At 41.6% G+C, this 17462-nt stretch overlaps 1 protein-coding gene across 4 annotated transcripts in view; it reads right to left on the bottom strand.

The window, feature by feature from the left end:
- Positions 1 to 17462, bottom strand: part of LOC122091379 — an 83286-nt gene that overhangs the window by 39353 nt on the left and 26471 nt on the right. For all 4 annotated transcript variants that reach the window (XM_042661278.1, XM_042661279.1, XM_042661277.1 and 1 more), the window contains exons 5-6: positions 10424 to 10505; positions 9263 to 9479 (exon numbers count right to left, since the gene is read on the bottom strand). In XM_042661278.1, coding sequence (XP_042517212.1) covers positions 9263 to 9479; positions 10424 to 10505 — 299 coding nt within the window. The remainder of the gene's footprint in view (positions 1 to 9262; positions 9480 to 10423; positions 10506 to 17462) is intronic.

Genomic DNA, 17462 nt, shown 5'->3' with positions numbered 1-17462 from the left:
CCAGCCTTGAACCACCCTTCTTTACCCTCAAACCTTTTATCCTAGTCGAACTTTCTAAATTCTCTCAATTCCCCATTGACCACCCCCTATATCCAACTAACTTATATGTCCCGACCCACCCGTTTAGGACTTCTTCTGACCCTAACCCTTACCCAAACCCTCCTCCAACTCCTTCAACCATACTAAACCCAACTCCACCATTGTTGGATCTTACCCGCCACTCTCAACCGACATCTTCTTCACCCGTTTCTCCCTTGCGAGAGTTACTCTCTACCACCCCATTCCACCGCATGTGTCACTCCTTCGAACCCCCTGCCCCTCTCGTTGGTTCGAGGCTCCTTAGGCCTATCTCGTCGGCCTCGCTGCCTGTCTGTTCTGCCGCCTTGGAAGGCGCCATCATCGATTCACCAATGAATTCTCTGCAAGTTAATCACGCCATCGCCTGCAATTTTGTTGCCCTTACTCTTGCTTACGTCTGCTCTCACCCTCCTCTTCCTCCGGTTGATGCTCCTGCTGCTACCTTGACTTTTTCCACTAGGGGTATCATTGCCTCTTCCAACGTTACCTCCATTGGTCCTGCTACCTTGCATGTTCCTCCATTGGCAATCCTCTCAAGTGCCCCCTCGCCTCACCACGCCTTAGAAGCCGTCATCACCGACCGTCACACCTCCCCTTCGATGATTTCTACCCCAAATGCTGCTACTACCACCTTTGGGCCCTACCTCCAAGCATCTCCCCTTCGAAGGCGTCCACTACTGATGACTCGGGTGCTCCCCACCCGCAGGTCACTACTGTTCATGATTGTGTTTCCCCCATTGGGAATCCTATTACACATCAGTTGGGCTCCTCCCATATTGACATTTCCCCTCTTGGGAACCTTGCTTGTTTGGCTAAGACTTCCCCTACCACCTTACACCACCCCTCCCCTCCTGGGAACCTTTTTTTTTGGCAACAACATCCCCTACCACCCTACACCATCCGACCCCCCTGTTCCATCCAAAACCCTAATTGTTGGCATCAAGAAAAAGACCATGTCTACCCTCCATCGCTCTACGGGTCTCGCTAAACCCAAGCTCACCACCACCCCCTTGCCCTCCCCTCTACGAGAGTACTCCCACCGGACTACGTCCAAACCTGCCCCTCGGCTCTATTGAGTCTTGGCCTTGGACTATTTGGAATGTCAGAGGCCTTAATTCCTCTGCCAAACAAGCTTCCATCCACTCTCGTATCAAATCTTCCAAAGTTGTCATTTGTTGCCTCCTTGAAACCAGAGTTCATGAACCTAACGCCCCTCGTATTGTTGCTTCTATTGCCCCCTCATGGGCCTTTATTTCCAATTATGCCTATTCCCTCAATGCTCGCATCTGGATCTTGTGGAATGCTCTCCACATTCACATTTCCCTACTTGCCTCTTCATCCCAAGTCATCCATTTCTCCTTCTCCTAACCCTCAGGCTCTACCCTCTCCTTTTCCGCTATCGATGCTCTTAATCGGGCCCTTGATAGACTCCCTTTGTAGTCTGACCTCCTCTCTTTCTCCACCACCTACTCCTCCCTCCCCTGGCATTGGTGGGGATTTTAATGTGGTTAGGTCCCATGAGAAGCTTGGTGGTATGCCCATCGATGCCCTCTCTTCGGATTCCTTCAATAATTGCATTAACGATATTAAGATGGATGACCTTAAATGGTCCGATTCGAAATTCACTTGGCATAATCGTCGCAGTGGTCATGACCGGGTGGCTTGTAAACTTGACCGTCTCCTTGTTAATATTCTTTCCCCGCCTCCCACGCCAGTTTCGATCTCCCTAGCATTTCCGATCACTCCCCCATCTCCTTCTTCGTCCAGCCACACATCCCCTTTGGCCCCAAACCCTTCAAATTTTTTGACATGTGGTCCTTCCATGAGGGTTTCCTTCTCTTGGTTAGTGATACCTGGGCCACCCCCACGCTTGTCTCCTCCCCTCTCATTACTTTTGCCAAAAAGCTCAAAAATGTTAAAGTGGCCCTCAAAGCTTGGAACTTGGCCACCTTTGGTAACATCTCTGATCAAGTTCTTCTCTGCCAAGATAAGCTTATCCAGTCCAGGCTTTGTCTTGACCCTCTCAACCCCTCTTGCTCAAGAAGAAAAGTTGGCAACCCTAGATCTCTCCTCCTGCCTTGCTCAAGAAGAATCCTTCCTCCGCTAGAAATCCAGGATTAAGTGGCTTGAGCTTAGTGATTCTAACACGGCTTACTTCCACCGCTCCCTCAAAGCCTGTACCAATGCCAACTCCATTCTTAAGCTTACCTCTCACTCTGGTTTGGATCTCACCTCCCCCAATGACATCAAAGCCGAAGTTGTCTCCTACTTTGATGATCTCTTCCACCCTCCATCCACCTCTTCCTCGACCCTCCCCCCAACTCCCTCAACAAATTCATCCCTGACCATCTTCTACCATCCCTTCAAGCCATTCCCTCGGACGAGGAGATCCTCTTTGTTGTTCTCCATCACAAGTCCAACTAGGATCCGGGCCCTGATGGTATTAGTATGGGATTCTTCTCTACTTGTTGGCACATCATTCGGGATGACCTCATCTTTGCCATCCGTAGCTTCTTCCTCAACCCCTCCCAAATCTCTGGCATTAACCACTCCTTCCTTTGCCAAATCCCCAAAAAGGACGGAGCGCAAAGCATGACGGACTTCAGACCCATATCCATTTGCAATCTTCTTTACAAGTTTATTGCTAAGATCCTAGCCAATAGGATTCAAAAGGTAATCGACTCTTCTGTCAGTCCTAATCAGTCTACCTTCATTGTTGGTAGAAGTATTTCGGACAATATCATCCCTTGCCATGACATCGTCAGAGGTTTCAATCGCAAATCCCATTCTCCTGTGGCCCTTATGAAAATTGACATCTATAAGGCGTTTGACTTGATCCGTTGGGATTTCATCTCTTCTGTCCTCCTTCAAAAGTCCTTCCCCCCTCCTTTGTTCGCTAGATCCAATCCTGCATTTCCACCCCCAGTTCTCTATCCTCCTCAATGGGAGTCTCGCTAGGTACTTCTCCTCTACGGTTGGCATCCATCAGGGATGTCCCCTCTCCCCGTTCCTCTTTTGCCTGACCATGGAAGTCCTATCCCGCTCTATTCAATCCTCCACGGAGCATCACCTTTTCTCCCCCATCTCCAAGTGCAAAGCCCTTATGCTTACCCACCTAGCTTTTGCAGACGATCTCATGATCTTCTCCAAAGCTGATCCAGTCTCCATTTCTAATATCATGACCTCCCTTCGAGCATTCAAGTCCCTCTCTGGCTTGAAGATTAACCTCCTCAAATCCAACCTCTTCCTTTCAGGAGTCTCGGACACCCGTCGAGCCCACCTGCTTGCCATCTCTGGGTTTGCCCCGGGTACCCTTCCCGCCAAATATCTGGGTCTCCCCCTCATCCCCTCTCTCTTATCTCCCCACTACTACTCAACCATTCTTGATTTTATCAGAAAAAGACTTCACCTTTGGAAAGGCAAGCTCCTCTCCTATGCGGGTCTCCTTGTTCTCATCAAGTATGTCCTCCAATCCCCTTACCTTTATTGGTCGAGCATCTTCCTCCTCCCTTCTTTCACCTCTAAAGCCATTGATTCTCTCCTTTGCGCCTTCCTTTGGAAAGGGAATGAGACCACTAGATTCCTCCACCCCATAAGCTTGTCCAAAGTCTGCCATCCCAAATTTGAAGGAGGTCTAGGTCTTCGCAAAATCAAGGATATCAACTCGGCTGCTATCCTTAAGCTTATCTGGAAAATCATCTCCAAGCAAAAGAGTATCTGGGTCTCATGGGTCTACTCGGTCCCCCTCAAAAGAGATTCTCTTTGGACTGCCTCCCTCTCTGCTGATGGCTCCTGGATCTGGAGATGTATTCTTAATGCCAGGCCCCTTGCTCTCCCTACTATCTCCTGCTCCATTGGCAATGGTCATTCCACCTTGCTCTGGCTCGACCCTTGGCACCCCGGGGCATTCTCCTCCCCCTTGTCTACCCGAGAATCATTTCCTCAATTTGTTTGACTCGTTCTGCCACGGTTGCCTCCATCCTCGTGACTAGTGGCTAGGCTCCTCCCTCTCTCTCCCCCTTTGCCGGACCTCTAGTCCACCCTCCCCCCATCCCCCTGGACACCGAGGATTACATGATTCCATCAAGTGGCTTCCTTCCCCTTTGGGTCGCTTTTCCTCTACTTCAGCCTAGATTTTACCCGTTCCAAAGACCCTCTTTCGCCTTGGCGAAATCTCATCTAGTTCAAAGGTAACATTCCTCGCTATAGCTTCACCGCCTGGCGAGCTCTCTCCTATTGTCTCCTAACTCAGTCTTTACTAAACTACCGTCACATCTAGGTCCCCTCCTCTTGTTGTCTGTGTTGGCATAGCTCTGAAGATGTTAACCATCTTTTCTTCTCTTTCCCTTTCTTCGCCTCCATCTGGAAAAAGGTTCTCCGTCCTTGTTGGCCCTCCACCTGTCCCATCCTTCCCCTTCCCTGTGAATGGATCTGGGTAGACATGACCTATAATGGCTCCACCATATGCAATACTGTTGGGAAACTTGCATTTTGTGCCACCATCAATCACCTTTGGATGGAAAGAAATCTTTGTAGATGAACTACCAACTCCCATTCCTTAGAAGGGATTTGGAAGGCCATCTACTTTGATGTTTCCTACAAGGTTAGATCTCTTAGCCACCACCCGATTCATGACACCCTAAGGAACAGGCTCATTGTTGTCTCCTGGGGTCTTTCTTCATCTTTCATCTCCCCCTCCCCCCAATGGCTGTCTCCCATAGTTAGTCCCTTGGTTTGTTAATCCCTTGGTGGATTGTTCCCCCCTTCCCCTCCCCTCCCCTCCCCTCCCCTCCCTTTTGTGGGTTTTGTAGATTTTGCCTAATTTTGCTCCCCTTGGGTTGGCTTCTCCTTGTAGGCTTAAGCCTTCCCTCCCCCTCTTTCCCCCCTTGTATATTCTTTCTTCTCTTGGTAATGAATTATTTATTCATCCAAAAAAAAAATGTAATAAGGGATAGATGACCATATGTACCGTGGGGGTCCATATGGGACATTAACAAGCTAAACCAATAGCTTGTGCTTGTGGGTTTTGGTTTTACTCAAGTCATCCAGATATATTATGTTTCCTCTTTCATGTGTAAGTCTAATTCGTTCTATATATATTGGACAATAGGTGGGCAGTAGCACTCACCGATTCTGCTTCTCCTCAAACTGCAGAATTCTTCTCCCTCTTCCATTGACTTCTCTCTCCTTCTCCTTCTTCATTGTGGTATTGCTGGTTTATTAGGCTTAATACTGTCACACAGATGATGACTTGGCAAAGCAAGGAGTTCTTTGACAGAGAATATGTTTTGGAGATGGTGTTCCTTTGTGAGCTGTGGTGTTTCTGCATTGAGGCTGTATGTACTTACGTCTTTCCCTTGTATTACTATGATGCAATCAACCAATCTGTGATTGGATGTTTCTTTTAACAGTTATACTTTGTCTCAATTTTCAATAAAGTTTTGACTAATTAAAAATAAACTTTATTAATTGCCACTAGCCCTTTGAGCACAAAGTTCATTTTCCACTTCCTCAATCATAAGCTAAACCCCTATGCATTCTTTAACCATAGGATTTCTAGAGGCCCCAATCTTGACAAGAGAAAAGGGTCCAACTAGTTGTCCTCCATCAGTCACCTAAATCATTGGTTGTAGCCTATTTGCATGAAGCTTCTATTTAGAGCACCATTCAAGATGTCATGGTGGTCAGCTATTTTTATGCTCTATTGCAACTTATTTTATGAATCTTGTTGATGCCTTGGCAGAAAATCTGTCAAGTAGTATGGTTTCCCATCCTGTTTAGCACTAAGCTTGCGGCAACATACATATACAGTCTAAGATCTCAAATAGGGAGGTAATGAAGAGGTTAGTTCAAACAAAAATCTAACAACAGTAGGATTGTTACACTGATGTCCAACAATAGAAATACTACTTCAAACAGTCTTCAACAGAAAATTAAAAGAGAAGAAGGGGATAAGGGATAGGGAAGGGAAATGGGGGACTATCCCAGTCCTAGGCCCCTCACCCACGGCATCTCACCGTCACTGCATCTCACAGCTCTCAAAGCTACAGCATAAAGCCATTTTTTTTTTTTATCAAACTTCAGTTGTGGCTATAGTTGTGCCCTTCTCTCTTATTTATAATAAAGGAAAATCAATTACAACCTACTCCCCATGCATGGGAGAAATATATCTTCCAGATACACTTCCAATAAAATAAATGGAATTAGAAACTAAATATAATTAATAGCTATTACAATAAAATGGAAAGAAAAAAATAGTAAGTACATAAAGACGTAAATAATTACTATTCCCCTTCACTCGCAAGCTGGCTCCAAGCTCCATATGGCCATGGGCCCACGAAATTTGGAAAATATCCTTCCTTATTGTCGTTGATAACTTCTTGGAAGGCAACAGTCCATCTTCATACAGCTGGCACTAATCCCGTGAAATCTGGGGTCAATCCTCCATTCCTCCTTCAAATCAGCAAGTCAATAGGGAAGGAAAATCTGAAAAAATCATCTCCAAAGATCATTTCCATGCAAGCTGTCCTTAGGTCCTTTATTGGGCTTTTATCCAATTAAGTACCAGGCCACACCTGACCAGGCTGTCTCTCACAGCAGTTGAATCCCACAACCGGTCTGGACAGGTTTTGGCCTTGTTCCTGCGATCTACATTAGGGACCTGATGTACCCATGCTGGTTTACATTCTCGAGGAGGAAGAAAGCAGCCCAGCCTTAGGGCTGTCAAGCCAGCCCAAGCTGGCCCAGTTTTGGGTCATACTCTCGTTCAGTTTTGCAGCTTAGAGTCAACCCTGTTTTGGCCATTCGAACCAGCTATTTATTGCAAATTTGTTTTATCATTATTGTCTTCTAGAAGCCCATCCAAGCAGCCATTGAACCATCTCAGCAGCAGCCTTTCCTAAGGCCCTTTCCTCTCCTACGATCCTTGCTTTGCTGTATTTTTGTCTTTTGTGGTTTGGCTTAGTCAATTACAGGTTGGAGTGTCAAGTTGGACTTTAGAAGAGTCTAGTTATGTCATTTATTATTTTCTTAGTGAGCAAGTTATTGATATTAGGTAGTTTTGTGTCTAAATAAGTTTCTATTTCAGTTTATCTCCTATTTTGGTTCTATGTATTTGAGTCCTTTAACCTCTAATATATAAAGAGCCATTGCCATAACACAATACACTACTGATTATTAATGAAATTTGCAGCTTTGTTTGCAACAAAATTCTGAGAAAGAATTCCTTCAATAGCTGAGATAGTTGTGGATAAGAGACCCACGGGTGAGAATAGTGATGCGGATCCGAGAGAGTCGGATCGCTTAGAGCCCACTAAAGAACCAAATAGTTCATTTTAGGCAAACCAGGGGCAATAAATGTAATTTCTGATATGATTTAGGAGCTTTATAGATTGAAATAAGTGACTAACGACTTAAAATTAGCTTCAGAGAGAGGAGCAATTCTGGAATTAAAATAGTAGTGGGGTTAAATTGAAATAAAACCAGGAATGAAGGGTTACTTTGCAAACTAGGAAAGAGAGGATGTCTTTAATAACGAACTTAAAACTTGAAAGGACTTATCTGTAATAAGCAGAAGTTATATTTTGAAAATAAAGACCTTTCTTCTTCCTCACAATGGAGTTCAGAAGCGGCAGCCAGCAAGCCTTCAACGCAGAGAACTCCTTCAAATCTGGTCGGTTGATCTTGGGACTTCAAGTGTAGACTCCTAAGGAGAAGGCGTACCAAACTCACCAGGGGGCTGCTCAGATCAGCAGGCTGGAGTGACGTGGGAAGCACCTGCAACTGGATCTGGCGATGGTAAATTCAGATCTGATTCTGGGTTGAGTTTCTTCACAACAGAACCAAGCCTCGAAAGAGATGACCTAGGATTTGTATCGCCTAGGAAAGAGTTACCTTCACTCAAAATCTCAGTCCAAAAAACCAATGCATGAGGGAGATCGATCAGCTTCAAGGAGACAGCAACGATCGCCAGAAACAGGGTAGGGAAGAAAAACCAGAATTTAAAAAAAAAGGAGGAGAAGAAATAAAGGGGAAGTAAAAGAATGGAAGAGAAGAGATGGGAAAAATTCAGAGAAAGAAGAAAGGGGAATCGGCAGCCATGGTTCTCATACCAAAACTCTTAATCAAAATTTCTATTCTTCAAAATCTAAAACTGAACTTCTCCATTGTTTACATGTCCAATATAAAGGAAAAAAAAAATCAAACAATTAATGGAAACTATTCTAAAATTAGAAGCTAGCTAATTTAAAAGAAATTGTTTCTAAAACAAAAGAAAATCAAATCAAATCAAAAGATTTTTTTTTTTCTAAGTCCATCGTGCATCTGCATCAAATAGTCCATCTCACCCACATCTATCCCACAACTTCTTTCTCTTCTCCTCTTTTAATTGTTCATTGTGAGAGTGTTAGAGTTATTTGAAGATTGAAGCCTCGAAGTTTCAGACCTTATTGAGATCGAAGAACAGCCAAAACCCCCCAAAATCGATTTCAGCAAATGAGGGTTTTGCCCCTTGGATCGAAACTCAGATCTCCCAGATCTGAGACTGCTGCCTAAGCTCTTATGAGGGTTTATTCTACCCTCCAAAGGAGCACTCGAACAGATCTTGGTGGCCTTTGGAGGCCGGTTGAAGCTACAGAAACTTTTTTCCCTATAGAGCCTTCTAATCCTAGTTCTGTCAGCAAAACTTCTTCGCTGATTTGTTTTGTATCTGATGGATGGTTTCCAGCCATACTTGGAGGGTTTGTTGAGGCCATATCTAGTACCACTCAACCGGGTTTGCTGGCTCATCAGAACCTTGGTCTGTGAGTTCTCTATTTTCTTTTATTTCAGCCTATTTGTCCACATCTGAGTAATTCTTCACTTCTTCTTGGAGTTTAGATCTGAAACTGAGACTGAAATTGGTTTGGAGTTTACATATTATCTGGGGTTGTTTACTTAGGTGAATAACCTTACACTAGGACCATTAAACGTAATAAAAAGGTATGTGCATAGGAGGAGATTAAAAGTTCTGGTTCCTCTGAGAGTTCAGGGTAGGTTCCATCAAAAAGGTAACTGAACAACTAACCATCCTGCATCAGTGGGATCCCTGAGCCAGGTACACAGATGCACTTAGTAGCATAGGATTCATATTTTAAATTTAAGTAATTGCCAAGTCAGACCATTTCTATTAGGTTAGAATCCTTACCAGGCATAACACGCAAAGCTCTAGCTTCAACAGTCACATAATCAGGATTTGCAACAACCATAGGAAGCTTCTTTGCAGCACAACGCTCCAATATTTTCTCAAGATTTTCGAGTTTCATAGGAAGTGTTGCTCCGGATGAAAGACCAAGTGCTTCAGTTCCATGGATCAGAACAAAGTCCGCAATTTCAGCATTCTCCACAACTTGCAAACCTAGACCCTGAAACGAGGAATTATATAGGAAATTTGACAGGTACAGAAAACTGAAATGCCCTAAAATTTTTGAAGTAATTAAATAAATTGATACAGAAGTATTGAACTACAATCATGTGGTCAGCCATGAGAATTGATATTTGGAAACTTCTGTAAGTAGGATAATGTCTAGATGTTTTACCAGGGTTCACTAAAATTCAAAGGATAGGTTTCTTTCATTCACCATTTTTTGTCAGAGTCCAGTCAACGACTCCACATATAGGAATGGAAAGATTATTCCTCCAATGCATAGGATGAATAAACATTGCACTTCTTTCAAACTGGAAATGTCATGTACGTCCAGATTCACAAATAACCATTCCATTTCTAACAGTTAATTCTGCTTCAATTACATTTAATTACTAGCATACCATTAGTGTCTATCTTCATTCATGTTTAAGAAAGAAGAATTCTGAGTTAGAGGTAAGAAAAACTTGATGGATGACAATGGTCATTCAATTTCAAAGGAAAAGTGTTGTAACTATTTTGGAAACTCATAAGCTCATGCACACAGGCAAGAAGATTGTAGATATACATTGGAATTGCAGACACTGACAGAAAAGAGGACAAGTCTCTAGCAAGGTAAATTGGAGAGAGCGATACTCTTTTTTTTTTTTTTTTTTTTGGGGGGGGGGGGGTGGGGGATAGGTAGGCCCCAAGAGAGTTGAACTCATTACCTCTTAATTGTGAGGTGTTGGTCACTTACCAACTGAGCTACCCTTTGGGGTTACAGTTTGATACTCTTTAAGTAACAAAATTCATGAACATATGTTAACAAGTCAACATTGTAGTCATATGAAGCTTGCATTTTGCAAATGAGTTTTGCTAGAGATATATAAATTGTGGATATCCCCACAACATAGAATAAAGATGTAGAGATGATCTCTTAAAACCACTCCAACTCTTACATACCTCGAGAGAGATTGCACCTCGATCACTCCATGTCATGTGAATGCAAGCCCTTCCCAATGCTGCAAACCATGCATCATCCCTCCTATTTGCATCAAAATCAACAACCCCATCACAGTTTCAGATTGTAATCAACACATAAATAAAAAATGATAACAATACCATGATTTATACTTCAAGAAATTGAGAACAAATCAAATGGATGTTCCAAAAACCCACAACATTGTGTTTGTTACGTCCACACAAGGAATACTGGGTGAAGACCATGCTCCAGAGAAATGTTGTAAATAGGGTGCACATGCAAGGAGGATACAACTAACCACTTAATAAATCCCAGTATAGATATTCATTACTAAAGATTGGCCCAAAGGGATGATACTAACATACAAAATGTGAACAGAATGGACCCTCACTACCGTGGGGATACAATATTTAGGTCTACCACGAATCCACGATAGGGGGAATGTCTCTATCATGGGAATTTATTCCCCTTTTTTTTACAGCCGACACCTTTTTTTTTTTCTTTTGGATGAATAAATAATTCATTACTGGGAGAGAAAAATATACAAGAGGAGAAATAAAAGGTGGGGGGAGGCTATCAGCCAGCCGAAGGAAGGGGGACAAACCCAAGGGGAAGGGGAGAAAAAAATTCACAAACCCAAAGGAGGATCTGAGCCAACACTGGGGTTGTGGGGGAGGGAGAAAGAATGATGGTAGAAGGAAGACCACAAGAGACAACAATAAGCCAGTTCCTTGGGGAATTCTTAACACTACAGTGGGGGGGAGGGAAGCAAGTTTAGAGTTAACATCAAAATAGATGGCATTCCAAATCTTGTCGAAGTATCTAGATTTCGCAATCCATCAATGAAGATTCCACTCCATCTAGATGTGGTTGATGGTGGTATAAAAGGCAAGCTTTCCCGCAGTATTACAAATAGAAGATCCACCAAAATTATGTCAACCCAAATCCACCCTCTACAGAGGGGAAGAGCTCTTCTACTAGTAGGCCAATGGCTTCTAAGGACCCTCTCCCAAATTACTAAGTAGAATGGTCAATAGAAAAAAAGATGGTCAACACCTTCAGTACCATTCCAGCAGAGGCAGCAGGAGAGGGGACTTAGATGTGTCGGTAGATAAGAAAAGACTGAGTGGAGAGGCACTTAGAGAGGGCCCGCCGGGCAGTGAAACTATGGATGGGAATGTGGCCCTTAAACAAGACAAACCTTATTCTAAGATACAAAGGTATCTTTAAATTTGACAAGATCCCAGGCAGAGGAGAAAAACTTGCCTGAGGATGAAGAGAGCCAGAAGCTTTTACCATCAATTTTGTGGTGAGCAGGGAGAATTGGAGGTAGGGCTGCCTAGATGTCGGAAAGGCCAGAGAGGGAAGGGTGGACCAAACACCATTCAATATGATGGAGGCGAAAGTGGAATTTTTGCCTAAGCCAAAGGAGTAGATGATTCTGGACCTAACAAGACGCCTGAAGGATGCCAAGAGTCAAGCCATAAGGAGGTCTTGGTACCATCACCCATGGTTCAAGATCTCCCTTTTTTTAGATTAGCAAGACGAGATCACCAGTGAGGTGTAAAAACAACAAGATCTCACCGAGATCTCACCAAATCTCGCTAGATCTCACCTCTCTCTACTTTTTTGAAGCAAGAACACTAAGGGGCAAGAATTTTGGTGCTTTTGCTTTAGGATCTCCATTCCTATCTCATGTCATTTCAAATTTTCAAATGTATGTTAGCGTGACTCATTAGTCATCAATGTTAATTGTTAATCAATTAAGTAATTATCTATGATGTCTTTTAAATTCTTAAGATTATGGTGTGTCATGTGTTGGTTGTGAAATGTGGATTGTGGAATAGAGCATACTAGCCTAGGGTCCGAAGAGCCGGAGACTATTTAGTACTTAGTACGAAGTCAAAGTACCATTTTAAGTTTGATTTTTAAAAAACGGATGTTTCCATTATGTTTAGAAGTCCTAAAATAGGGTAAATACCTAGTTTCAAGGACTACAAAAACCATATGACCACCGAGACCAACCACCGAGTTGACCGCGAAAAAATACATGATCTCGGCGAGATCTCTCTTTTTTGGATTAGCGAGATGGGGGGCGAGAGTGAAATCTTAAACCATGCCATCACCAATGAAAGAGGAAATGGAGGCAACAGCAGAGTGCTCGAAGCTAAGAATCTTACGCCAAACCCAAGAAGTATTAAAGGGAGTTGAGACAGTCCATAGGGATTCAGATCTGAGGAGGGAGGAGTAAACCCAAGAGACCCAAATACTATTATTTTTGGACACAATCTTCTAAATGAGCTTGAGGATGCTCATGGGGTTGACCTCTTTGATTCTTCTGAGACCCAAACCCCCTTCAGATTTAAGGAGGCACACAGAAGCCCAGCTAAGAGGGTGGACAAACTTAGTAGAGTCAACTCCTTTCCAAGATTTGAGAAGGGACTCCATCGATTTGATTATGGAGTGGGTAAGGACAAAAATACCCGACCAATATAGGTACATTGATTGGAGCATAGATTTGGAGAGCTCCAACCGACTGGCATAAGAGAGAAGTTTACCTTCCAAAGCTAAAGTATTTTCTTCATGAGGTCCATCATGGGGGTACAATGGTGGGGAGTTAGCCTAGCAATGATGACGGGCAGCCCAAGGTACTTGGCTGGAAGAGAACCAAACGTGAAGCCAATAAGCTCAAGGAGGCGAGCTTTGGAAGCTTCATGGACACCAGAGAGGAAAATGCGGGGTTTGAAGAGGTCAACATGAAGGCCCAAGAGCCCTTCAAAGAGATGGAGGGAGGATCTGCCTTAGAGATAATTAATCATGAGGTGATCGGTGAAGGCAAGATGGGTGAGAAGGAGAGATTTGCACTTAGGAATGGAGGAGATAAGATTCAGGTCAGTGGAGGATTGAATAGATCTAGAAAATACTTTATGGGCCAAAGATAAGAGAAAGGGGGAGAGGAGGTAGCATTGTCTGATTCTTTCGTTATCAAACAACATTCTCTTATTCTTAGTTTCCTAGCTAGCTAAGAGAAATAGTTTCCTATAGTTGACTAAGAGAAATAGTTTCCAACTGTAAACATTTGGTTATTAATAAAGTATAGCTGATGCAAGAGCACTTCCATGGTCGGTTCGAACACGTTTGAGAAGCTAAATCGAGAACCGGATCCAATTTGGGTTTTTTGGTCCAGTAGAGGGATTAACTTTGAGTTATTTTTATTTATCTATTTCTTTGTTATAATTAGATAACATTAGGGGTATTTTCCTATTTGATTCCAACATCTATTTAGAGTTTGTTTTAGAGTTTAATTTCAGTTTAGTTTTACATTACAATTAGGCGTCTTTTATTATTTTTAAAAACTAGGTTGTAACCACCGCAAGATTCAGATTTGAAGGATGAATGACGAACTCCACATGCTCAGCTTCAACAACCTCAAATGTATCTATGGGATCATCCACATGAATGCCTTCATCCATTGTGTTCTTGACCTCAACAATTTCAATCTCAAGCTCCTTAGGATCTTCCTCTTGGCTATCACAGTCATCACAGAGGTTGAAGCACCATTCTCCTTGGGTTCGATTTCCTTGTCCACAATTGTAACTATGTTGCTTTCAATTTCATCTACATTAATTTCTCTGATAGGAACATCAATGACTACCTCTCCCTCGACAGTAGGAGTGGCTGGATTTTCACCAACACTAACCTCCACTTCTGACTCTGGTTCACTGGTCCAAGGTGTCTTCTCTTATTGCTCCTTTGCAATAGAGGACGATGATTCATTCATGCTCTTGTCAATTGTGGGTGGCTTTTGGAAATCTGATGGAGGGAAGTACATTCTTCGTTCATGCTTAGATAGATACATTCCCGTCAACTCATACTGCATCTCGTCCAAGTTCTAAGCTCACGCCATTAAACTTGAAGTTGCCTTTATGGTTCAAGAACGATCTTGCTGAGATCTCGTTTTTCTGAAAAGGCAAGTTGTTCACACAGGCGAGGTAGAAAAACTGCAATATCTCGAGCGAGATTTCGAGATCTCGCCGAGATCTCGGTCCAATAACTCATCTCGAACCATTTCAGTTCATCTCAGTCCATTTTTGGCCAAACAATACTATTAAAGCCATGTTTCAACTCGACTTGGCGAGATTTCTCGCTAGTTTCGCCCAGTTTCGCCTCTTTTTTCCTCTAGCTCTCATTTTTTAGAAAAAATCAACAAAAAAAACTGTGGGACATCTATTCTTTGGCTGGGATCTTCACTCTAAGTTGCATTGAAGCCAAGATATCCAAGATTGGTGGTGGTTTTTCCCCTCAAGAACACTCTAAGATAAAAACTTCTTTCCAAACCGATCTTTTTCAATGTAACATCATCAAATCTTGTTTCTTACCATTCGTTTTTTTATATGCCATGACACTAAGGTGATTTATACATTTATGGAAGAAAAATTAATTTTCTGTTTTTAAATTAATTTTTTTCTTTTTTTGTTACAATAAATGTTTTTCTCGGAAAAAAAATTGGAAAAATATGATTTATGTAAGATGTTTGGTACTCATTTTTTTATATGTTGGTCACCAAAGGCTGATCTACAGCCTCATGGCGGCCATTTTTTTTTTTTATCCAATAAATTAATTTTATGAAATACTTAATATATATTAAATAATTACAGAAAAATCAAAAAATTATGAAAAAAAATTCTGTTTTCGATGGAAAATTACTCTAATGTTGTGTAAATATTGTTTGTATATTTTGAAATGAAAATGGTGTTATTAGTTGCACTTTAGTATACTTTATTATAAATTTTGATTTATTATTAATAAAAAAATATGATTTAAAATTACAGAAAAAATTATAAAAAGTAGGGGATTAATATGTAATAGCTACATGTTATTGAGTAGCTCTTAATGCATGCATTCTTTACAATATAGTGTTTATGTTGAATAGTTACTAACTTACTATTTACTAATTTATGCACAAACACTTTTATGTTATACTGTTGAAGAATTAAAGTTGGGGAACAATGTCTACTTCTCATGGTAGTGATATTGCATGGTTACATGGGGATCCTTATGTCCGATGATAAGAAAAGGTCAATGTTTTAGGTATTGTCAAAAGATGATAATTCTGGAGGTGCTACTAGGTTGAAGCAGCATTTGGTTGGGGGAATATAAGGATGTTGCCAAATGCCCCCAAGCACCATATGAAGTCATAAAAGATGTACAACATAGTCTAAGAGGTGGAAGGTTAAAGAAGGCAGAGAAACAAAGTTTGGACGAAGAATTCGATGAGGCAGTCTTAGAGAGTCATCCTCACCCAACAACAGTGGATGTTGACTCTAAGGACTCTGATAGTGATTACAACCCAGAATCAGGTATGTCAAGGGCATAATGGAGATAATTGCAAAAAATTAAGGCAGCGAGCTTGGTCTCTCATCAAATAGAAAAGGTTAGGCAAGTAGAGATGAAGAGAGAAGCAGGTGACTCTGATTTTAGAGCAGCTGCATCAAATGTGCCTCCCACAGAGGGAAGAATGAACAAGAAGCAAAGGAATGTGGATGTGCCTCTAAGGAGAGCTCAAAGTGTGAAGGCTACCACACCCCCATCACCACGCCGAAGAGATTCTGATGAGAAGCAAGATCCCTTGTTATTTAGACAGCAGGATACATATCATAGAACCATAAAGCAAGCTTTGGGTACATGGAAACAACTTGGGGATGCAATGTCAAAAAAAATTTTATATAATAGCATCCCAGCTAATATTGCACAAGAGACATATTACCAGGCTATGATTGACACTGCAGGAAGGGGCCCACTCCTTATGAGCTGATGAATGTTTATTTGCCTCACAAGGAGTTAGATGAGTACATTAATGGGTTGAAGACTCAGTGGGCACGATATGGAGTTACTGTGATGTGTGATGGTTGGACTAGACCAACTAGACAGTCCATCATCAACTTCATGGTGTATTGTGATGGGAAGATTGTATTCTTAACGTTTGTTGATGCATCCAAAGAGAAGAAGGATGCAATGTACTTATACAAATTGTTGAAGGAAGTTGTCACAAAGGTGGGGCCTGAGAATGTTGTTCAGATCAAGGTTCACGGAATCGGGTTTCGACTAGGTTTCGACCTCTGGGGAGACTGAAATTTCGGTGGAAACCTGGGAAATTTCAAGGATACCGAGGAATTTTTTCTGGTATGGTGAAAACTTAGGTTTTGACCCCCAAACAATGTTTTTTTTGTCTGATTTTTTGTGTACGGCCTATTTTAAACATTTCTAACACATTCACATCATTAGTTTCATTAAAAAAAAAAAAAACACATAAAGTCTTACTTATGTGGTGAACCAAAGGTTCGATAATCATTACGCTGACTTGTTGGCTTAAATTCTAAAACTTTACTACATAATGACTATATATAGTCTACAATCTACATCAAAACATAAGATATAATCCAAATGATCCTAAATAGATTAAACTGTTACATCGTCAACAGTTATCTATCAACATTGAACAGTAGTGACTCAATTACTCAACACTCGAAAGTAGTGGCTCAATTCCAAGTAGAGTGACTAGGCGGTTCCATCCAAGTAGTGACTCACTAGTCACTACCCTCAAGGCACATAGTTATCTTTTCTAACATTATTATATATACCTTATATCACAAAAATCAACATAAAGCCACATAAAATCATAAAAATCAACATTTAGCCACATCAAATCATAAAAAATCAACATTAAGTCACATTAAGTTATAAAGAATCAACATTTAGAGAAATGCTCTTATTCTATAATAAGTTTGACTGGTCAAATGTTTTTTATTTTTACATGAGACTTTTTGTATTAGGTATAACATAAAACCAGCTTTCCAACAAGTTTAAGATTACTTAAATCTAAGTTGTAATGACATAGTTATGCTCTAGTCAAACTTATTTTAAAGTGTGCGAATGCTGTTAAAATCGCATGAATGAAAATAATTTTAGAGATAACAAAACAAAAGATTATTTTACCAGACTTTTGATTTTTAACAATGT

Source organism: Macadamia integrifolia, chromosome 10 (assembly GCF_013358625.1).
Source record: "Macadamia integrifolia cultivar HAES 741 chromosome 10, SCU_Mint_v3, whole genome shotgun sequence".
NCBI lineage: Eukaryota > Viridiplantae > Streptophyta > Magnoliopsida > Proteales > Proteaceae > Macadamia > Macadamia integrifolia.
This window is presented reverse-complemented; position numbering and strand designations above follow the sequence as displayed.